The 24,651-nt window shown below is 39.5% G+C and overlaps 1 protein-coding gene across 1 annotated transcript in view; it reads right to left on the bottom strand.

Annotated features, from left to right (window-relative positions):
• Window positions 1–23,204, bottom strand: part of C4H4orf47 (chromosome 4 C4orf47 homolog) — a 43,989-nt gene extending 20,785 nt beyond the window's left edge. Inside the window, exons 1-4 of the mRNA XM_049772394.1 lie at window positions 23,105–23,204; window positions 20,600–20,819; window positions 17,452–17,589; window positions 17,266–17,341 (exon numbers count right to left, since the gene is read on the bottom strand). Of these exons, the coding sequence (XP_049628351.1) occupies window positions 17,266–17,341; window positions 17,452–17,589; window positions 20,600–20,819; window positions 23,105–23,204 (534 nt within the window). The remainder of the gene's footprint in view (window positions 1–17,265; window positions 17,342–17,451; window positions 17,590–20,599; window positions 20,820–23,104) is intronic.
• Between the last annotated feature and the right edge of the window lie 1,447 nt (window positions 23,205–24,651).

The following is a 24,651-nucleotide window of genomic DNA, read 5'->3' as shown; positions in this document are numbered from 1 at the left end:
GAAAAGGAATAAGATCCATGCCGGGTTTTACTTAGATCCATGCCGGGTTTTACTTAGATCCATGCCGGGTTTTACTTAGGTTTTACCCAATGATCCGCGCTATCGAGCCGGAAACCCTACCTCACCAATGGTTTGCGTTACTGTGGCGGAAGTCCCGCCTCTACTCCTATCTCACCCAATGATCCGCGCTATCGAGCCGGAAACCCTACCTCACCAATGGTTTGCGTTACTGTGGCGGAAGTCCCGCCTCTACCCCTACCTCACCCAATGATCTGTGTTACCATGGTGGAAACCCAGCCCTCAAGGAAGTGCATCATTCTACTTCCTTCTCCTCCCATTTCCCATCTTATATAAGGGGTAACCAGCCGTAGCACGAGGTCTTTCTGGCTTTGCTCTGTGGGAGGAGGCTGTAGACCCTGGTACCAGAATAAAAGAATCCACCTAAGCGTTTGCTTGAGTTGGTTTCCCTTCATTTCTCCGAGACGGAGCAGAATTTGGAATCCTCGGACCGGACATTTTGGCGAGCCAGCCAGGAGATACCAGATCTGCCCGGAGCGGGGGTAGTGAACGGACCACTCGGTGGGTTCTAATTAATGTAGCTTGTGTTGTTGTGTGTTGTTGGTTGTAACTTGTTGTGAGTAGAAGCTAGCACTGTATCTTGTATCTTGTGTTGTTGGTTGTAACTTGTTGTGAGTAGAAGCTAGCACTGTATCTTATGTTGTCGGTTGTAACTTGTTTCGGGTAGAAATTGGCAGTATACTTTATGTTGTTGTGACTGGATGTGCATCAAAAATGGAAGTAGGGAAATGGTAGGGTGACCGAGGACCTGAGAGTCCCCACTCGAAGTGGATACCGGGTGGTAGTGAATTGACGAGTTCAGAAACTATAGGTCACGACCCTGGAGGGCCCCCAGGAGTTCGAGTTTGCAGCGGGGAAGACGTTCCCCAGGCTGCTGTGGTGAACCTTATTTCTATTAATTAGAGGTTTCTGTTTTTGAGTTTTGCTCCTCTGTTCTGTCTTGTTCCATTGTAGTTGTGTCGTGTAAGTGTGTAGGTTCTGTAGACGTGTGTTGGCTTAAATTCTTTGAACTCTTCTATCCTCACCTCCTTTACCCCCCCCCCAAATCTTTTCCTCATCAACTCCTTTGATTTACTGTTCTCATTATGGGACAGAAGCAGACTACTCCTTTGTCCCTCACTCTGGACCACTGGTCAGAAGTGAGGACTCGTGCACAAAATCGTTCCCTAGCCGTGAAAAGGGGCAAGTGGCAGACATGCTGTGCTGCTGAGTGGCCAGCCTTTCAAGTTGGATGGCCAAAGGGGGGGTCTTTTTATATTTCCTTAGTTCGCAGAGTGAGAGACATCGTGTACCGACCGGGGCCGCATGGACATCCTGATCAAGAACCCTACATTCTCATGTGGGAGGACCTCTGTACCAGTCCCCCTGACTGGGTGCGGCCATTCCTCCCCCCCCCTAAACCTTCTTCTTTACAGCCGCTTTTGGAGCCTACGATCCTACCCATGAAGGAGAAAAGGGGATCGGAGTCACAGCCTAAAGAGGAGCGAGCTGTGCCCCGCATTTACCCTGACACTACGGACCTACTTCTCTTTGAACCCCCCCCTTACAACCCATCTGCTCGCACCCCTTCTGCTCCAGCAGGGGAGGCGACTGCAGAACCCCGTTCCCCATTAAATCTCTCCTTAGCTTCCCAGCCTTCCCACGTGCTGCAGGGGGCTGGGGGAGGAGCCGCTTCCCATGTGCTGCAGGGAGAAGGGGGAGGAGCAGCTTCCCACGTGCTGCAGGGGGGAGAGGGAGGAGCAGCTTCCCACGTGCTGCAGGGGGCTGGGGGAGGAGCCGCTTCCCACGTGCTCCAGGGGGCTGGGGGAGGAGCAGCTTCCCACGTGCTGCAGGGGGCTGGGGGAGGAACAGCTTCCCATGTGCTGCAGGGGGCTGGGGGAGGAACAGCTTCCCACGTGCTCCAGGGGGCTGGGGGAGGAGCAGCTTCCCACGTGCTGCAGGGGGCTGTGGAAGGAGCAGCTTCTCACGTGCTCCAGGGGGCAGGGGGAAGAGCAACTTGCTTGCCTCCATCATCCCCAGAGTCCTTGCCGGATGAGAGCCAGCGAGCAGGGCCAGCTGCGGGAACCCGCAGCAGGCAAAAAGATTCGACATTTGGAGCTTTGCCAATCATGCCGCTGAGGCCAGTAGGGCCCATGATGGACGATGGGAGGGGAGGGGAGATGCCTGCCCTCCAGTATTGGCCCTTCGCCACGTCTGACCTTTATAACTGGAAGCTTAACCATCCCTCTTTCTCTGAAGACCCCACTAGGTTAATTAATCTTTTAGATTCTCTGATGAACACCCACCAGCCTACTTGGGACGACTGCCAGCAGCTGCTTCGTACCCTGTTCACTACTGAAGAACAGGACCGCATTTTGGCAGCAGCCCGGAAAAATGTGATAGGACTAGATGGCTTGGTGACAACCAGACCTGATGTTATTGATGACTCTTTCCCCTTGCGGAGACCGGATTGGGACCCCAACACATATGAAGGTAGGGGGAATCTGTCCACCTATCGCCAGACTCTCATGAGAGGTCTCCGGGAAGCGGCTAGAAAGCCCACAAACCTAGCCAAGGTAAAAGAGGTAATACAGGGACCCGATGAGCCTCCCGGGGTTTTCCTAGAAAGGCTGATGGAATCATATAGGAGGTACACTCCTTTCGATCCAACCTCTGAAACTCATCAGGCTTCAGTCATTATGGCTTTTGTAGGACAGTCAGCAGCAGATATTAGAAAGAAACTCCAGAGGCTGGAGGATATCCAGGGAAAGACTTTACAAGACCTAGTAAAGGAGGCTGAGAAAGTGTTCAGTAAGAGAGAAACAAAGGAAGAAAGAGAGGAGACTTTAACCAAATTATCTCTAGAGACTGGCATAGGGGACTGGACTACCCTCCTACCTTCTGCCCTCTTCAGGGCTAGGAATACCCCTTTGCCCTCTTTGTGTAAACTAACTCCTTTTGAAGTGTTGTATGGTGCTCCCCCCCCGGTGCAAATGCTTTTTGAGCCTTATGATGTTTTCTCTTCCACCTCCACTCCCTTAGCAGCTCGGCTGGCCGCCATCGCTGCCCTACAAAGCCAAGTCTGGAAAGAACTCAGACAGGCATATGAACCCGGAGAATTGACGGTGCCACATCCCTTCAAGCCGGGAGACCAGGTCCTGGTGAGACGGCATCGCTCGCAGACACTGGAGCCTCGGTGGAAGGGACCTTATGTCGTCCTTCTGACCACCCCTACTGCTGTTAAGGTGGACGGCATTGCTTCCTGGGTTCACGCCTCCCATCTGAAACCTGCCCCTGCTGACCTCAACCGTAATGAGTGGAAAGTGGAGCGCACCGAGAATCCTCTCAAGATTCGAGTCCGGCGAACACACTCTAGCCCTGATATGCCCTCTGACTCTAACAATGCTCCTCCTGGCACTGGCTGAAGGAGGACTCGATGAGTCCATAAGCCCAGAAGAACTGGTAAAAAAACTATTTGGAAACCCCTGTGACTGTGTGGGAGGCTATCAACTCAACAGTAGGCTCCTGTACACTCGAGCAGTAGACTGTGGAACTAGAATTGCTTACCTCCAGTCCCCTACTTCTTCCCAAGTGGGGGAAAAATCAGAATGGGTGTGTAGAGAAAAACCTCAACCCTTGCCTCCCTCTTCGGGGGGGAAGTGCCCTGCTCGATGTGTGGAGCTTACTCAAGTTCACTCCCGGTGCTATCGGGAGTATCGAGAGTGTACCAAAAATAACCGGGCATATCTGGTGGCCAGACTCACTGAAACTTACAAGGGGAGCATAGGAGGGAAATGGACAGTTAGTAGGCATAGATCTCCCTATGGAGTCGCAAGTTGCATGGCTGAAGTGGGAGACTTGGTCTGCTGGCCCCTAAAGGCACCCATTCACATCTCGGATGGTGGAGGGCCAACAGACCAGGAAAGAGAAAAAAAGGCCATAGACTGGGCTACAAAGGAAGTGGAGACTAAAATGCCTAAGTGGCCTCGGCACCCCTCCCTCCGACCCCGGATGCCTGCTGAGAAGTTAGATCCAAATACTCATGGCATCCTAGAAGAAACTCACAAACTTCTTAATCTCTCTAACCCTACTCTAGCTGCTGATTGTTGGCTTTGTATGAGAATGGGGGAAAATTGGCCTTTGGCTATCCCTGTCCAACTAGGTAATCTAACCTTTGCTTCTTCTAGCTGTACCTATGTCAAACCCTTTAAGGTAGTCCCCTATAGCTTTGAATCATCTGTTTGCTATTCGCATAACAGCACCGAATCTATAGACCTGGGTCAGGCAGGGGCTACTCAGTGTTCAGAAGTCCTACCTGCTCCCTCTAGCCCAGGGTGTTTACCTCCGGGACGGGCATGGATATGTGGTGGAAATTTGGCTTACTCTCTTTTTCCCCAGAACTGGACCGGAATATGCGTCCCAGCATTAGTGCTCCCCAACATTGACATCATTCCGGGGACAGAGTCCATCCCCTTGCCTAGCATAGATCTCTTAGGCGGCACCCGACGGTCTCGACGAGCTATAATGTTCCTGCCCCTACTGGTAGGGCTAGGGGTAGCGGGTGGACTAGCAACCGGAAGCGCAGGACTAGCCATATCAATAGACAAATATGACAAACTCTCGCAAAAATTAATTTCAGATGTGGACACAGTATATAGTTCCATTAATGATGTGCAGGACCAGCTTGACTCCGTGGCTGAAGTGGTATTACAAAATAGGCGGGGGTTAGATTTGATCCTGGCAGAGCAAGGAGGGCTTTGTGTGGCCTTGCAAGAAAAATGTTGTTTCTATACTAACAAGTCAGGAATAGTGCGAGACAGGATCAGACACCATCAAGAGGAGCTTGCCCAAAGAAGAAAAGAGCTATTAGATGGTCCCTTATGGTCCTTATGGGGTGGGATTCTCCCCTATCTAATGCCCCTACTGGGACCCCTCCTGAGCCTTTTACTTCTGGTAGCCATTGGTCCATGCATAATCAATCGGATCACTGCGTTCATACGAGCCCAGGTTGGGGACGTTAAACTTATGGTATTACGTCAACAATATCAAGAATTAGCTCAGGCAGATAATTTTAATCAGGAAGTGGAGGCCCCTGACCACATTAACTTCTAGGATTAGAAGTTTTTACTACAAGAAGTGGGGAGATGAAAAGGAATAAGATCCATGCCGGGTTTTACTTAGATCCATGCCGGGTTTTACTTAGATCCATGCCGGGTTTTACTTAGGTTTTACCCAATGATCCGCGCTATCGAGCCGGAAACCCTACCTCACCAATGGTTTGCGTTACTGTGGCGGAAGTCCCGCCTCTACTCCTATCTCACCCAATGATCCGCGCTATCGAGCCGGAAACCCTACCTCACCAATGGTTTGCGTTACTGTGGCGGAAGTCCCGCCTCTACCCCTACCTCACCCAATGATCTGTGTTACCATGGTGGAAACCCAGCCCTCAAGGAAGTGCATCATTCTACTTCCTTCTCCTCCCATTTCCCATCTTATATAAGGGGTAACCAGCCGTAGCACGAGGTCTTTCTGGCTTTGCTCTGTGGGAGGAGGCTGTAGACCCTGGTACCAGAATAAAAGAATCCACCTAAGCGTTTGCTTGAGTTGGTTTCCCTTCATTTCTCCGAGACGGAGCAGAATTTGGAATCCTCGGACCGGACATAACTATCTCTCTCTTTATTTTAAACCTTTATTAGAAATCAGGCCTTAGTAAATTCTTTCTAAGGACAGTAAAATCCAGCCAAAAGTCTCCCATTTAACAGCTCCCTGTAATCTTTGCTACCTTGGCGCCTAAATCAAATTTTTCCATATACTTAGCTCAAAATAAAGTAATTTTCACTTTCCCCCCCCCGAACCTCACATTCCAACTCCCCTGTAATTACGTTTTCCTTCAGTTTTACCCAAAGCAAAGCGAACCCAAAACAACCTGCCTTTTTTCACCTTCAGTTTCAGCTCTTTTATATGCTAATCTAAGCTAGAGTCCTTCATTCTTTTCCCAGCCTCTTTGATGTCTAGAATTTGCACCCGCTCTTCCCTGCCTCTAACCTTTAAAAAGTCTACCAGCTCAAAAAATAAATTTGTCTTTCGTTTCTGCTAACGAGAGTCCCCATGCAATCTGCGTGGTTTCATTCATTTCTACAACATATTTTCCGTCGTTCGCCGTCCGTGTACCCACTCTCTCCCCGCGGATTTTTTTCCCGAAACTCCACGAAGGATCTGTTTGCAGGCGCTGGCGTCTTGCGAACAGATTTGGCTCACAACATATACCCATCTGTTAAAGGGTTAATTTAAGATATACAAAGTACTGTTAGAGCTTAGCAAGGAAAAACTCTAACCTCATCCAAAAATGAGAAGAAATGAGCAGACTCTTCTTTAAAGATGAAATACAGATGGCCAAAAGACAATGATAAAATGTTCCACATCATTAATCATCAGAGAGATGCAAATCAAAACTACAATGAGATATCATCTCACAAAACAAAAACTGGTACAAGGGCACAAAGAATAAGAACAACTATGGATACGTGGAAAAAGAGACTCACATTTTTTTTTAATTTTTATTTTGACCATATTGGCTTACATATCTTTCATAGTAGTATTTTAGGTACATATTAACATTGAATCAGGAGAATATCCATCACAAAATTTGTTCTCCCCCACCCCAGTTCCCTTCCTGCAACCCATATCCACCACCACCACCCCCCAGGGTTGCTAGAGTAATAGGCTCCCTCTGTGTCTAGCTTACTATTAGTGATCATATATCTGTTTAGTCCTTGTACCCTCCCTTGTTTCCCCCTCTATTTGAGAGGCAGAGCTAGATAGTTTGAGTTATGTGGTTTTGTTTGAGGGAAAGAAAAGCAATAGAATGGGGTAAAAAATAATCAAATAGGCTGAAAATGGGTGGAGTCCTTCTAGAGGCTTTCAACCTCAGTTTGAGAGAGGACAGGAAATAGGTAATTGAAACACTGCAACAATACAGAAAGAAATATCAAATAAATTATCCAGTGAGCACTACAGCAATAAAGACAAGCACCACATAATAGAAGAGACTCACATTTACTGCTAGTGGTAATGCAAACTCGTCCAGCCTTTTTGAAAAACAACATGAATATTCCTTAAAAAACTAGAAATTGAACTTCAATATGACCCAGCAATACCACTCTTAGAGATATATACTCTTAGGAACTCAAAAACAATGCAGCCAAGCACTCCTATGTTCATTTCAGCACTACTCACAATAGCCAGAATCTGGAAGCAACCCAAGTGCCTGAGCACTGATGAGTGGATAAAGAAACTGTGGTACATCTACAAAATGAAATACTAAGCAGCTACTAGGAAAAATGAAGTCATGAAATGTGCTTATGCGTGGATGGATATGGAGAGTATTATGCTGAGCAAAATGAGACAACATGACAATGGGGAAACAATGCAGATTAACACCAGACATAGAGATTGAAGATGGCAACTCTGATGACCCAACAATGGCCAACCACCTAGTTAGTCTTTCAGATATGGAGTTTAGAGAAGAAATATGGAGGATGTTCACAGAACTCAAAAAAAGTATAGAACAGAACACTAATAAGAATCAAGAGAATATGAAGACAGAAATCAGAAAACTCCAAATTGAAATATCAGGTCAAATAACAGGTCTGAAAAACTCAGTAGAAGAACTGAAGGACTCGATGAATAAGCTCTCCCACAGGGTAACAGCAGCTGAGGATAGAATTAGTGAGCTGGAAGATGTGATGCATAACAACTTCATAGAGCAGAAGAGATTGGAAAAAAGCCTTAAAGAAAATGATAAGACAATAGAAAATTACTCAAAGAATATGAACAGATGAAAATAGAAGTCTTTGATAAACTCAACAGAAACAACTTAAGAATCATTGGAGTCCCAGAGACCCAAGAAGAAATGAAGAATCAACAGTCAAGAACATCATTAAAGAGAAACTACCAGAGCTAAAGAATACATGTGACCAAATCCTGCATGCCCAAAGAGTACCAGCTAAAAGACCCCAGGAGGGCCCAGAGAGATAGCACAGCGGTGTTTGCCTTGCAAGCAGCTGATCCAGGACCAAAGGTGGTTGGTTCGAATCCCAGTGTCCCATGTGGTCCCTCATACCTGCCAGGAGCTATTTCTGAGCAGACAGCCAGGAGTAAACAGCCAGGAGTAACCCCTGAGCACCACTAGGTGTGGCCCCCCCAAAAAAAGAGACAGACCCCAGGAAAAACACCCCAAGACACATCCTAGTCACAATGATGAATCCCACAGATAGAGACAGAATACTGAAAGCAGCAAGATCAAAAAGGAAAAGATCAAAGAGGGAGCATCCGTGAAATTTACAACAGACCTGTCACCAGAAACATTCAAGGCCAGAAGGCAGTGGTGGGATATAGTGACAAAACTCAATGAAATAAATGCTTCACCTAGAATACTGCACCCAGCAAAACTCACTTTCAGGTTTGAAGGAAGTATACATAGCTTCACAGATAAACAACAGCTAAGAAACTTTACACACTCAAAACCAATCATAAGAGAAAAACTGAAAGGTCTAATTTAAAGAAAAGACAGACCAACAAACACACCAAACTTCTACACAAAGATGGCACTGAATCCCATGACAATTATCTCTCTCAATGTCAATGAACTAAATGCACCCCTTAAGAGACATAGAGTGGCAAAATGGATCAAAAAACTGAACCCAACCTTCTGCTGCCTACAAGAAACACACCTGAATAGTCAGAATAAAATAGACTCAAAATCAAAGGCTGGAGGAAAATCAACCAAGAAAACAACACCCTTAAAAAAGCTGGAGTGGTCATACTAATATCAGATGACACAAACTTTATACTCAGAAAAGTTGTAAGGGACAAAGATGGACATTTTTTTTTACTAATCAAGGGATATGTACAGCAAGAAGAAATCACTCTCCTAAACATATATGCACCAAATGAGGGACCAGCAAAGTATTTAATACAACTGCTGACAAATCTGAAAAAGGATATCAGTAATAACACAATAATTGTGGGAGACCTCAACACGGGCCTGTCAACACTTGATGGTCAACCAGATTTAAACCCAACAAAAATATACTAGACCTGAAAAAAGAAATGGAAGAAAGAAGCCTAGAAACCTAGAAACCTGGATACACATTCTTTTCCAATGTACATGGGTCATTCTCCAGCATAGACCACATACTGGCACATAAAATATATCTCCATAGAATCAAGAGGATAGAAATTTTGCAGGCTAACTTTGTTGATCACAAGGCTCTGAAATTAGATTTTAACTACAAGAAAAACTTTAACAGCTAGAAATTAAACAGTCTACTACTGAACAACCAGTGGGTCCGAGATGCAATCAAAACTTTCCTGGAAACAAATGACAATAAAAACACAAACTATCAGAACCTAAGGGATACAGCAAAAGCGGTACTAAGAGGAAAATTTATAGCTTTGCAAGCATACATCAGGAAGGAAGAAGGAGCATACATGAATAGTTTAATGACACAGCTTATACAATTAGAAAATGATCAACAAAAGAAACTAAACATAACAAAGCTGAGAGCAGAAATCAATGAAATGGAAACCCAAAAAACAATCCAAAAGATCAACGAAAGCAGAAGTTGGTTCTTTAAAAAAATAAACAAGATTAATAGACTATTGGCAAAACTCACAAAGCAAAAGAAAGAGAGAAACTTGATAATGCATATTAGAAATGAAAAGGGGGAGATCACTACAGATATTGCAGAGATTCAAAGGATATTCAGAGACTACTTTGAAAAACTCTATGCCGCTAAACATGAGAACCAGGAAGAAATGGATAAATTCTTGAACTCATATAACCTTCCACGGTTGAATAAAGAAGATGTAGCATATTTAAACACCCCCATCACTATTGAGGAAATTAAAACCGTGATCAAAAATTTGCCCAAAAACAAAAGCCCAGGTCCAGATGGATTCACTAATGAATTCTTTCAAACCTTTCAAGAGGAACTACTACCAATTCTGGCCAGGCTCTTTCATGAAATTTAAAAAACAGGAATACTTCCAAATAGCTTTTATGAAACCAACATCACCTTAATACCAAAAACAGATAGAGATGCTGCCAAAAAAGAAAATTACAGACCAATATCCCTGATGAGCACAGATGCAAAGATCCTCAACAAAATCCTGGCAAACAGGATCCAAAGACTCATCAAGAAGATCATTCACTATGATCAAGTATATTTCATCCCAGGAATGCAAGGATGGTTTAACATCCATAAATCTATCAACATAATACACAAAATCAACAACAAGAAAAATAAAAATCACATGGTTATATCAATAGACACAGAAAAAGCATTTTATAAGGTCCAACACCCATTCTTGATGAAAACTCTCAGCAAGATGGGGATGAAAGGAACCTTTCTCAATATAGTTAAGGCCATCTACCACAAGCCAGTGGCAAATATTATCCTCAATGGAGAAAAATTAAAAGCCTTCCCTCTAAATTCTGGCACAAGACAAGGCTGTCCTCTCTCACCACTCCTCTTCAACATAGCACTGGAAGTACTTGCTATAGCAATTAGGCAAGAAAAGATATCAAGGGAATCCAGATAGAAACGGAAGAAGTCAAGCTCTCATTTTTTGCAGATGACATGATGCTCTACTTAGAAAACCCTAAAGTCTCTACCAAAAAGCTTCTACAAATAAGAGATTCATATAGCAATGTGGCAGGCTACAAAATTAGCACACAAAAATCAATGGCCTTTTTATACACCAATAATGATAAGAAAGAAATGGACATTTAGAAAACAACCCCATTCACATTAGTGCCACACAAACTCAAATATCTTGGAGTCAACCTTACTAAATATGTGAAGGATCTATATACAAAGAAAACTAAAACACTGATCCAAGAAATAAGAGAGGACACATGGAAATAGAAACACATACCCTGCTCATGGATTGGCAGGATCAACATCATTAAAATGTCAATACTCCCAAAAGCATTGTACAGATTTAATGCAATTCTTCTAAAGATACCCATGACATTCTTCAAAAAAATGGATCAAGCATTGCTGAAATTCATTTGGAACAATAAACACCCTCAAATAGCTAAAGTACTCCTTGGAAAAAGGAATATGGGAGGCATTACTTTCCCCAATTTTAAGCTGGGTTTTTTTTTGTTTTGTTTTGTTTTGTTTTTTGGTTTTTGGGTCACACCTGGCAGTGCTCAGGGGTTACTCCTGGCTCTATGCTCAGAAATCGCTCCTGGCAGGCACAGGGGACCATATGGGACGTGGGATTTGAACCACAGATCTTCTGCATGAAAGGCAAACGCCTTACCTCCATGCTATCTCTCCGGCAACCCCAATTTTAAGCTGTATCACAAAGCAATAGTTATCAAAACAGCTTGTATTGGAATAAAGACAGACCCTCAGATCAGTGGAATAGGCTTGAGTACTCAGAGAATGTTCCTCAGACATACAACCACCTAGTTTTTGATAAAGGAGCAAGAAATCCTAAATGGAGCAAGAAAAGCCTCTTCAACAAGTGGTGTTGGCACAACTGGTTAGCCACTTGCAAAAAAGCAAACTCAGACCCCCCAGCTAACACTATGTACGAAGGTAAAATCCAAATGGATTAAAGTCCTTGATATCAGATCTGAAACTATAAGGTATATAAAACAACATGTAGGTAAAACACTCGCATGACATTGAGACTAAAGGCATCTATTTTTTTTTTTTTTTGGTTTTTGGTTTTTGGGCTACACCCGGCGTTGCTCTGGGGTTACTCCTGGCTGTCTGCTCAAAAATAGCTCCTGGCAGGCACGGGGGACCATATGGGACACCAGGATTCGAACCAACCACCTTTGGTCCTGGATCGGCTGCTTGCAAGGCAAACGCTGCTGTGCTATCTCTCCGGGCCCAGAGACTAAAGGCATCTTTAAGGAGGAAACAGCACTCTCCAAACAAGTGGAAGCAGATATAAACAGATGTGACTATATTAAGCTAAGAAGCTTCTGCACCTCAAAAGAGATAGTGCCCAGAATACAAAAGTCACCCACTGAATGGGAGAAATCATTCACCCAATACCCATCAGATAAAGGACTGATATCCAAAATATACAAGGTACTGACAGAACTTTATAAGAAAAAAAATCTAACCCATGAAAAAATGAGGAGAAGAAATGAACATACACTTTGTAAAAGAAGAAATGCAAATGGCCAAAAGGCACATGAAAAGATGCTCCACATCACTAATCGTCAGGGAGATGCAAATCAAAACAACTATAAGGTACCACCTCACGCCACAGAGATTGGCACACATCAGAAAGAAGGAAAACAAGCAGTGCTGGTGGGGATGTGGAGAGAAAGGAACCCTTTTTCACTGCTAGTGGGAATGCCGTCTAATCCAACCTTTATGGAAAGCGATATGAAGATTCCTCCAAAAACTGGAAATTGAGCTCCCATACGATCCAGCTATACCACTCCTAGGGATATACTTGAGGAACACAAAAATACAGTACAAAAATCCCTTCCTCACACCTATATTCATTGCAGCGCTATTTACAATAGACAGACTCTGGAAACAAGAAAGATGCCCTTCAATATATGAGTGGCTAAAGAAACTGGTATATTTACACAATGGAATAGTATGCAGCCATCAGGAGAGATGAAATCATAAAATTTTCCTATACATGAATGTACATGGAATCTATTATGCTGAGTGAAATAAGTCAGAGGGAGAAAGATAGATGCAGAATAGTCTCAGTCATCTATGGGTTTTAAGAAAAATGAAAGACATTTTTGCAATAATTCTCTGAGACAAAAAAGATGAGGGCTGGAAGGTGCAGCTCATGACATGAAGCTCACCACAAAGAGTCATGAGTGCAGTTAGAGAAATAACTACATTGAGAACTATCTTAACAATGTGAATAAATGAGGGAAATAGAAAGCCTGTCTCGAGTACAGGTGTGGGTGGGGTGGGGAGGAGGGAAATTTGGGACATTGGTGGTGGGAATGTTGCACTGGTGAAAGGGGGTGTTCTTTACATGACTGAAATCATACAACTACAATGATAAGAGAGTCTATAAGAAAAAATATAAAGAGAACAACAAAAATAAACATAACAAATTTCTTATAAGAAACAGTTTGAAGAAAAAATGCAGTGAATAATTTCTTTTAAATTCTAAAATAAAAGATGAGTACTTTAAATTTTTTCATTGTTATTATTTATGCTCTAAGCATATACTGTTACTGTATTCCATCCATCAGCAAAGTGCCAATATCCCTCCACCACTATGCCTAGGTCCTTTCTATCCACTCCACTCTCCCCTACCTATCTGTTCTCCTTGGTAAGCTCTTTTCTGTAATATTTATTTTCATTGACCATTGTCTTATTCCCTTGATTTGATTCTTTATAGTCCACATTGAGTGAGACCATCCAGTATTTTATTTCGTTCGTTTCTGATTTGTTTAACATGAAACTCTACAGTTTCACCCAAATTGCAGCAAAGCGCAAGTTTTCATCTTTTCTTATAGCAGTGTATATATTTTGTTGTGTGCATACCACAAGTTTTAACTGAAAAACATTGTTTATCATAGTATTAAAATCATTCTTATATTTGTACTACTTTGATTCCACAGTGGGTCGAGGTCCCTCCAACACTGTCCCAGAATCTCCTTTTCCACAAGCACTCTAACATGCTCAGTTCCCAAGTCTGTTGGTCTCAAGATTTGCTTCCATTGGGAATAATCTAATCCCCCTTTTTTCTTTTGTACTCCACGTGAGTGAGATGATCTGGCATTATCTGTCTTTATTTTCTTTTCTTTTTTTTTTTCTTTTTTTTTTTTTTTTTTTTTTTTGGTTTTTGGGCCACACCCTGTGACGCTCAGGGGTTACTCCTGGCTATGCACTCAGAAGTTGCTCCTGGCTTCTTGGGGGACCATATGGGACGCCGGGGGATCGAACCTCGGTCCGTCCTAGGCTAGCGCAGGCAAGGCAGGCACCTTACCTCCAGCGCCACCGCCCGGCCCCCCTGTCTTTATTTTCTAACCCACTTCACCCAGAATGACACTCTCCAAATCCATCCAAGTTGCAGCAAGTTTGAAATTTTCATCTTTTCTCATAGTTGAGTAGTTTCCTATTGTGTATAGATAACACATTTTCTTTATGCACCTAACCTATTGGGTACTTGGGCTGTTTCTAGATCTGGGCTATTATAAATAATGCCATGATGAATATAGGCATGCTTATGAATGCAGGTGTCCTTTATATTATTCATATTGTTGTAGTAGATACCCAGGAATGGAATATCTGAGTCATATGGAATACTGTTAGTAAGTCCTTTGGGTTCTCCAAACTATTTTCACAAAGAGATTGAACCAGACAACTCTCACTAGAAATGAATGAGTACCTTTTTACCACATGCTTGTTAGCACTAATGTGAAGTAGTATGTAATTGCTTTTATTTCATTTCCTGATAATCAATAATAGTCAACACTTTTTACATGCCTATTTATCATCTGTATGTCTTCTGTGAGGTTTGTTAATGTACTCTCACTATTTCTATTGTTTAGGTATTAGGGCCACAACTGGCTGTGCTCAAGTCTTACTCCTGGCTCTGTGCTCAGGAATCATGCCTGGAATTTCTCAAGGAACTATGTGGGGTGCTAGCTATCAAACCCAAGTCAGCTGTGTGAAAGAAAAGTACCCTACCCACTGAATCATCTCTCTGGCCCTCACTTCTCATTTTTAAAGGGGTGTGTTGTGTTTGGTTGATTTTGGTGCCACACCTAGAAGTAGTCAGGGATTATTTCTGGCTCTATGCAAAGGGACTTCTTGTGGGTGGTCTCAGGGACCACATGGGATGCCAGGGATTAAACCCAGGCTCACTACATGCAAGGGAAGCTCTTTACCTGCTGTGAACCTTCTCCCGTTTCCCCATTTTTAATGAGATTGTTGGAAACTTTACTTTCTTACAAATGTTTTATATTAGATATTAGCCCTTTGATGCCTGGCATGCAAATATTAAATATTTTCTCCCAGTTAAAAAAAGTATCTATTTTCTTACTGTTATTTTTGTAGAGTTGATTTTTTAATTTGATGCATTTCTTTTACTTTTGTTTTTGTTTGTTTGTTTGTTGCCAATGAAGCCAAATAATTAAAGATACTCTGAGTCAGGACCATAGTGAGTCCTGTTTATGTTCTAAATGCTTTGTGGATGCAGTGCTAAGAAGCTACTCCATGCTCTGGTATCAGGTGTGATCCCTAGTGGTGCTCAGGAGACCATATGTGGTACCAGGGATTAGAACCAGCTGCTTGCAAAATAAAAGGCTTACGTTTTGTAATATCTCTGACTATTTTAACTTTTGTGTGTGCTATATGAGCTATTTGCTCTCAGTCTATCTTTACATATCTCTCTCCCCCTTGTTTCCCCACCATTATTTGTTGAAGAGGCTCTCCTTCCACATAATGCACCTAGCTCCTTCGTCATAAATTAACTGTCCATATATTTATAGACTCATTTCTTGATTTGGTCTGCTTTTATTATATTACAACAGTTTTTATGACTATAAATTTATTGTATAATTTACATTAGGTAATGCAATACATACCATCTTCTTTTTAAGCGTTACTTTGACTACTCAGAGTGTTTATGGTACATATTTTAACATTATTTGTTCTATTTCTTGAAGAATTCCATAGAAGTTTTGACATGTGTTTGTTGAATCTTTAAATGCTTTAAAATGTAATTTTAACAATGTTAATTCTTCTAATCCATGAACATAGATATTTTCCATTTCCTTGTGTCTTCCACTTCTATTAACAGTGATTCATAATTTTCAATATATGTCTTCTAGCTTTGACAATGCTTTTATATACACATATATACTTGTTTGAAGGCACAACTACAAATAAGATTTTGTATGATTTTTCTCTTATACAGACTTGCTTGCATACAACAGTATAAGATTTTTGAGTATTAATTGTATAATTTGCCATTTTACTGAATAACTTAATTGTAAAAGTTTGAATAGTGTCTAATTTAGAGTTTTTTTCATTTTTCTTTTTTCTGAAGGTTCAAGCTCAGGGCTTCTCTTGGCTCTCTACTCAGGGATCACTTTTAGTAGGCTTGAGGGACCATATATCGCTGGGGTTAGGTATCCTATTGGTCAGGTCTCTATAGAGGTATCCTACCCTCAACCACAATAAATAAGTCATCTCCATTAAGTCACTCCTGGAGATTTTATTCCATAAACACACTTTTCTGTCCCATCCTAAGTCATTCTTCTTGGCTTGGTTATGAACTCACCCAGGATCTGGCATCACCAGCTTTATCTTCAATATATGGTGCTGGGATCCAACAGAGTTGTCCACATGCTAGGCATGTGTCCTACCCACTGTACTAACTCTCTTTCCCCAAGAATTTTCTTTACATAATCATGACATTTGCAAATAGTGATAGTTTGACTTCTTTTCAATTTACATATGTTATTTCATTTTCTTTTCTAATTTCTATGGTTAGGACTTCCAATAATATATTGAATAATAGTGGTGAGAGTAGACAGCCTTTCTTTGTGTTGATCTGAATAGAAAGGCTTTTAGTTTTCACCACTGAATAAGTAAAGTCAGCTGTGGGCTTGTTGCATTTTAAAAATTACTAGGAACCATATGTTTTGAATATACAAAGATATAAATTTTCTGATATTTAAATAAGTTCTGAAATTTTTTAAAGAGTATAATTGTTTCTGTATATATTTACACATTCTCTAGCCTCTACTCTCATCCATCACTCCTCTTTCATTCCACATCACCATAGTGGCTTTGTGATCAAATGTAACACCACTGCATTCTAAGACACAAATATCACAGTGGGTACTGGGAATTCAGCTAAAAATTAGAATATGACTTCTTAAAGTAAATTATAGTTGAACAGACAAAGTTAATAGTATTATCACAGCTAAGTCTTACAATGTTAAATAAATAAGGAAAAATATAGCAAGGGATCAAAGCTTATCCTAGAAAGAGGCATAGTGATCTACAGAGAGATATGGATATCTACTAGCAAAAAGGCAAAATGACCACAATACATAAATATCAGTCTACTATTGTCCTAGTTATACAAATAGATAAGATAAAACAATGACTAAATCATAAGTGGATTGTTTACATCAATTAAAATAAGAGAAAGACTTAGAAAAAAAGATTATTTTACCTTAGCATTTTCTTTATATTGATCAAAAAGATCAGCAGAGTGTGAAGGATGTTTGCCTATAGTAATATTTGCATAGCTAAGGAAGAAAAATAAGTAATGATAACTTCTAGATTCAGAAATATTTTATTAAATTCAGAAAATAAATCAGACTAAAATAAAATAAGTAAATAAATAAAAGAATCTTACCCATATCCAGTTCCTTTCTTTCCTGGGTTTGTGTATAAATTCTTTCCAGGTGCCTGATATTTGTCTTTAGGTTTTAACTCTGCACTGAAGAATGGGATGGGACCGCCTATTGTTCCATAGTAGCTTCCTAATCCAGAACTTGAATAAAGTTTGTTTTTTGAAATAGCAAATTGAAATGATATAGTGTTACTTTATGACCATTTATCCAAAATGACTGAAAACAGAACAATCTATAAGTAATGAGACTGATATGCCTACTGTTTAAAATATTATTAGTTTTCACTTTAACTTTCCCCCATGTTTTTAAAGTCACAAATTATATGGTTAGTAAACTTTTAATTTTTATGCTTTAAAAAAGGTTCCACTTAAAAGTATATAATATCTAGGAAGTTAAGGTAGCTTCCATAATATAAAAAAATAAACCTTTTGTGTTTTGGGATCAATTTCTAAGCATTTCATGGCTATTGCATGCTAATTTCTTCTGCATTTCCACTCACTAGAAACCACATATTCATTTAAGAAAGTATACTCTGCTACTACTAAGGAAAGTGACTAATCAGAGAATTTTGATGTCAGCTTTATTCTTTTTTATTTATACTTATTAATTTACTATGAAAAATGTCAAAAGTTTTCTTTAATGTTAGTGTCAAATTTTCTAGGCTCACAACAATAATTATTGGCAATCATTGGCAATCATTTTATTTTAACAAATATTTTATTATTAATTGCTCACAATTTAAAACTTTAAAAAATTAGTACAAGGGAAAATGGCTCAATGAAAAGTATGTCTTCTATGAGAACCTGGGTTAAATCCCCAGACACACACACACACACACACACGCACGCACACACACACACACACACACACACACACAAAATAACTAATGCAATATATTTTTATTTCAAAGTTATCATTAAATGAGTTTTTTTAATCATTAAACGAGTTTTAACAGTCAAAAATTAGAATTCAAGATTTAAAAAGTTATCAAAACTTGACAGTTTACATTACTTGAATTTAAAATTTCAAAAATTAGAAAGACAACAACGTTGATTATTATCTCCGACCAAAAAAATAAATTCCATATTAGAAGACATTTTAATTACTATGTACAGCACATCTATTTATATGAACATATAAAGCTATAAGACACAATAAGAAAAGAAAGCAATAAAAAAAGAAAAGAAAGCAATAAAATTAAAGAAGATTATGTACAAAATTTAGAATACAGTAATGCAAAATTAGAATTTTAGAATTTAATAACTATAGTTCTATAATTAATTGTTAAATAAATGCCAGTATGTGGGCTTTTTATACCATCTATATTTTTAAAAATGTTTTATATAATATTTAAAAATTGTTTTAAATATCTGGGAGTTTTAAAAATAGTCTAATTTTAAACTGTAACTTCTTTATTGACAGCAAAAAAAAACATTGTTATCTAGAATGTAAAGTCAGAAAAATTCACCAAGAGGTGTGTGGGAAGAGAGAAATTAAGTAGTAAATACATATTTTGCCTGAACAACCAAGTCAAGCAGTAATAAAATTTGCAAGTTTAAATTTATATCTAAGTAAGAATTACAATAAATAATTTTTAAACATAAAAAGGCAAAAAGTTAAACTATATGCCAGAAAAGAAAAATCACCCACTCTACAAAATTAGTGATTTTGACTTTATGAATTAGTAATTAGTTTACTAATCTCAAGAAAATACTGCATAAAACAAAACATTACATTTCAACCAAACCTCAACTATCATAAATCCTAATCTGATGAGCAAAATAATTGAATGTGAATTAACATCATATGTATGTAAAAGCTCATATGTGATATGACACTTTATTGTTATACCTATTAAAATAATGACTCAAAGTTAAGGAAAAATGAATAAACCTTCATGAAGCTGAAAAGATAGATGAGAAAGTACCTACCCTGACAAGAGACTGACTTGAGTTTAATCCCAGCACCACAAGTAATTGCATACACACACCAGAAGTGATCCCTGAGCAGAGACAGGAGTAATCCCAGAGGACCAATGGTTGTGTTTCAAATCAAAACCAACAATAAAATGAACCTTCATGTTGACAATTATCACAATTAAAATACACCAAATTCCATGAGCATAACTTCACAAAACTTTTAAATTATACCTTAGAAAGATTTCTTCTTAATCAAAAATAGGTTTCTCCTTAATTAAAATTTTTATTTACACTTCATAAAAAGTTCCGGGTCAGAGAGATGGCTTAAAGAGGTAAGTGCATGCTTTGCATCATGGAGAACCTAGTTTTGATATAGTACCACGTGGTTCCTTGAGAACCAGTAGAAGTGACTCCTGAACACAGAGCGGGAAGTAGCCTCTTGGTACTACAAGTTGTGGTACAAAAGCCGCAAAAGGCAAAACAATATTTTTTAAAAGCATTTTAAATAGAAAAGGTAGTCAAGGGCTCATATATGATAATCCAAAATAATTTTTTTCTAATCTGACTACTACAAGGTTTTTGTTTTGTTTTGTTTTTGGTTTTGGGTCACAGCGCTCAGGGGTTACTCCTGGCTCTACTCTCAGAAATCGCTCTTGGCATGCTCCCGGGACCATATGGGATGCCGGAATTCGAACCACCGACCTTCTGCAAGCAAGGAAAACGCCTTACCTGCATGCTATCTCTCTGGCCCTCTATAAGGTTTTTTTTTAAAAACAAAAAAATATTATCAATAATTTCCTTTTATTATATAAATGAACAGTGAACAGTAAAATAAATCAGCATTTCTTACCCAGGAACCATATAGCCCCTCAGTGGGCCTCCAGGATATTCCAAGGATATTACAGGATATTACAAGAAAAAATGTCTACAAAAGGAGCCATCATTAGATGAGCTAACTGGTAGGATAGGAGGGCCACAGGAATGAAACACCATCAGAAAAAGTTTGAGAAACACATATAGATAATAAAACTGTAAAGTAATAATGACAGTCTTCTTAATCAAAATTACCTGCCAATCTAAATCATCTAATAATCTCTACATAAGACAAACTGATATAGGAAAAATATTTGTAATAAAACATTTATAGTAAATACTGTGAAAAAAGAAACAGAGCAGAAAAGAGGCTGGTGCAAGAGACATATTTAGACCTTTCCCCCACTAAAACACTTACGGCTTTTTACAGCTACTAGAAGGGAGGAAGGCTTTGCTTAGATTTTTTTTGGCTTCTTCCATCATAAAACGTCTCCTCAACTGATTTACATTTGAATAAGCTTCACCTTCAAAAATTCTTCCAAAATGGGGTTCAAAATAACCGGCTTGAAGATCTGACATTTTTTTGGATCCCCCAGGTAACATCTGCTTATTTTTGCCAGCAGTTTCATTAAAGGGTCCTTTTAAAAAAAATTAGGAATGATTTTGAACTCACTTGCAATTAAAGAACATGAAATATAACAGAAAAATTTGAAAATGTAATTTGGGTCAATGAGTTTTAAGCTCCAGATAGTTTCACTAATAGCGTGCTAAAAGCTATATTGATGATAATAATATCTACAAAGTTTTAATGAGACATTTTTAATATTTAGAAGAAGTTCTTAGTTATATTCTAAATTTTAGAGCTTGAAGAGACCTGAAAGATCATTTAGTCCAATACCACCCCTCTTATATATTAAGAAATACTGTAAGATGACTGATGCCATGTATGTATGTTGTGTGTGTGTGTGTGTGTGTGTGTGTGTGTGTGTGTGTGTGTGTAGTGGGAAGAATGTTCTATATCTAAATTAGGGCATATTCTCAAAACCTGTGTCTATTTCCATTAAAAGATATAAATAAAAATATTCACAGAGACTTCATTCATAATATATAAGATCAAGAATTTATTCCAGTATCTATCAATAGAAAAACTTGCACTGTAATTTGGGGATCTGAAAGGTTGTTGAATGAACCAAGCACCTGCTCTGTATCCTGGATGCCTCAGTCTGAACCTTACAGAGCACCTCGATGTCCCCAAAGTGCTATCAGGAGTAACTTTCAAGCACAGAGCCAGGAGGAGTAGCCTTCAGCACTAGAAGTGTACCCATCTTCCTGCCCAAATTTGTAATTTTGATCCTAGATTGTTCAATTTGCAAAGTCCTTTAATAAGGTAAGGAATTTTTAATGCAAATAAACCTTAATTCAACTAATTGTTTAATATAAACATTTATGACAGTTTCTTCTAACATTAATTTTTGAAGATTATGTCTTCCCATGACTCCAAATTCAATACTGTATGATTTTTTTTCTTTTTGGGCCACATCCTGTATGCCCAGGGGTCACTCCTTGCTATGAGCTCAGAAATTGCCCCTGGCTTGGGGAACAATATGAGACATAGGGGATCGAACCAAGGTCCTTCCTGGATTGGCTGTGTGCAAGGTAAATGCCCTACTGTTGTGCTATTATACCAGCCCCCATACTGTAAGAAATGTTTAATCCTTTCTTCCACACTTGATCAATCAATTTATCTCCTCCAAGGAACCATATTTATTTTGGTCTTCCAGATAATATCTAGTAAAACTTCATTAAATGTTTTCATATAATCCTTTTCCTTTGTATCTTTTTTTATTTTTTATTTTTTATTTATTTATTTATTTTTTTTTTTTTTGGTTTTTGGGCCACACCCGGCAGTCCTCAGGGGTTACTCCTGGCTGTCTGCTCAGAAATAGCTCCTGGCAGGCACGGGGGACCATATGGGACACCGGGATTCGAACCAACCACCTTTGGTCCTGGATTGGCTGCTTGCGAGGCAAACGCTGCTGTGCTATCTCTCTGGGCCTGTGTATCTTATTTTTTACTTAATAAAATATCTGGAGACTTATCAGTTTTATACCTAATTAATGACTTATTAATGATATACCTAACTTATAGTACAGCCACTGCCAAAATTTTTTTTTGGTTTTGGTTTTGGGACTCCATCAGGCAATGCCTGGGGTGGTTCTGGGTACAAAGAATCTAATCTGGATCTCTTACATGTGTTCCAACTCTTTGCTATTATCTACTTAGCATGAAGAGTTTAAAATGTAACTTGAACACATAAAAATATATATTTATTTTATCTCTTTTTATTGCTATATGACTTCTAAAATCCCTAAACTATTAAAGTACTTTTCCGTATTTTAAGAAAATAATAATGGATTGCATGTTTTGATGAAAATGTAAATGTGATTTCCATAACAGAGATCCCCATCTAACGGGAGGAGATAAAAACAAAATATTCTGCCATGTACCATTGGAATGAAGAAAATTACCTCTAATGACAATATCTGAAGTCAGGGTAACTAAATAGAATTTCCTGCTCTTGTAGTACTAAGCTCTCTCTTTTTTTTTTTTTTTTTTTTTTTTGGTTTTTGGGCCACACCCATTTGACGCTCAGGGGTTACTCCTGGCTATGTGCTCAGAAGTTGCTCCTGGCTTGGGGGACCATATGGGACGCCAGGGGATCGAACCGCGGTCCGTCCTAGGCTAGCGCTAGCGCCACCGCCCGGCCCCTAAGCTCTCTCTTAATGATTGAAATTTCACAATTTTACTCAAGCTTTAAAATATGAACAATGAAAAGTAATCAACTTAACCTGAATACTAAGTCCAAATTTATTTATAAAAAGTATCTGCTACTAGGTCACATTAAGAAAACCAATATACTTACGATTATATGAGGATACATATTTATCACCAATAGAAATATACTCCATCTCACTGAAGAGGCCAATCCTCTCCATGTCTGTTTTGGTTCCTTCTGCAGGCATGTTTGTTTCTTAGAGTGGCCTCTATATCAGCAACTTCTAAAGATTCCTTAGGATAAATCTTTAATAACAAAATCCTGTTTTGCATTAAAAATGCAAGGGGAAATGAGAGGGAAGTAAAGTGACTAATAAATATCTGACCAAACAATGATTTTAGTCCTGAAAACTAATTGAATCCAAAATTTTGTAGGATAGAAATCTACTTTGAAGGGCTCAGGAAAATAATGAGCTTCAAGATTATCCCCCAATAGCCTGCCTCTGGATTCCCCAGGCAAAGTAGTCACAAATTATAAAGAAATGTATCGAGCTATACTGTGCCATTCATACATTGAAAATAGTTGCATTATTACTACATAGTGTAGTATCACTCATCTTTTGAGAAATTTAAGGCAGATTATTTTGCCATGATACAGGGCAGGAAACCAAGGTTCTCTATATGCAAAACTTGAACACTAGCCACTGAGCACATTCTCAGTCTTTAAGTAGATTCAATTTATAAGAATACATACATTTTCTAATTTAAGTTAATTTCTAATTTCATTGTTCTTTTACCGAAAATCGCAATTTAGCATCTATTTACACAATACATATAGGTATTGCCCCATAGTTATTGGTTCTTGCATGTACTTTTTGCAAGCTGAATTGCAAGAAAATGTGAAAAATTAGTTCGCACATGTATGAGGGCAGGGTAGATGTGGGGGGAAGGCACAATTAAAAACAAGAAAAAACCCTACAAATAGTGCTTCTTTTCTATCAACACTCCCAGCTCCATATCTCCTGAAACTCTGCTCGCTCCATCCTAAGATTCATCTCCCAGCCACCATCTCTGGGTCCTTTTTGGAACCAAGGCAGATCCCTCACCCCTTCAGGCTAGGTCTCTGCAGCTTCCACACCTGACCTCAACCAGGGCAACAGACTAAATTCCACAACTACTGAATGGCAAAGCCCACTCTATCCCATCTCACACTACTCACACTCACACTTTCTTTCTATCACTGGGCAGGGAAGGAAAGGGGCAATTCTCAGCCAGGTCCCTGTGAGACTCCATCAGACCTATTTACCAGCAGCAAGGCAAACAAAACGGAGAAGGCAAACCCCATCAAATTCAATGAGTGAAAACAATAACTCAGAAGGCTCAATAATCACCAGCCAGTTCTGTGAATTCTCCATGACTTTAATGACACCATGGTGAAGGTATTTAATAAATGCAAAGAAACAAATGCAAATAAGTGCAAAAGAAAGTTTGAAAACTAAAATAAAACTGCAATCAGAAATACAGAGTATGGCAGATTATAGTTTAAAACTCAATAAAAGGCCTGAGCAGCACAGTTAACAGCAGCTGAGGAAAAGATTGAAGAGCTCCAAGATGAGATGTAGGATACTGCTAGAAAATAACAGAAAAAAAGAAGAATCTGAAAACCATTTGTATCCTTGCACCTGCAAGGCATGT

The sequence above is a fragment of the Suncus etruscus genome, chromosome 4 (genome assembly GCF_024139225.1).
Source record: "Suncus etruscus isolate mSunEtr1 chromosome 4, mSunEtr1.pri.cur, whole genome shotgun sequence".
Lineage (NCBI taxonomy): Eukaryota > Metazoa > Chordata > Mammalia > Eulipotyphla > Soricidae > Suncus > Suncus etruscus.
This window is presented reverse-complemented; position numbering and strand designations above follow the sequence as displayed.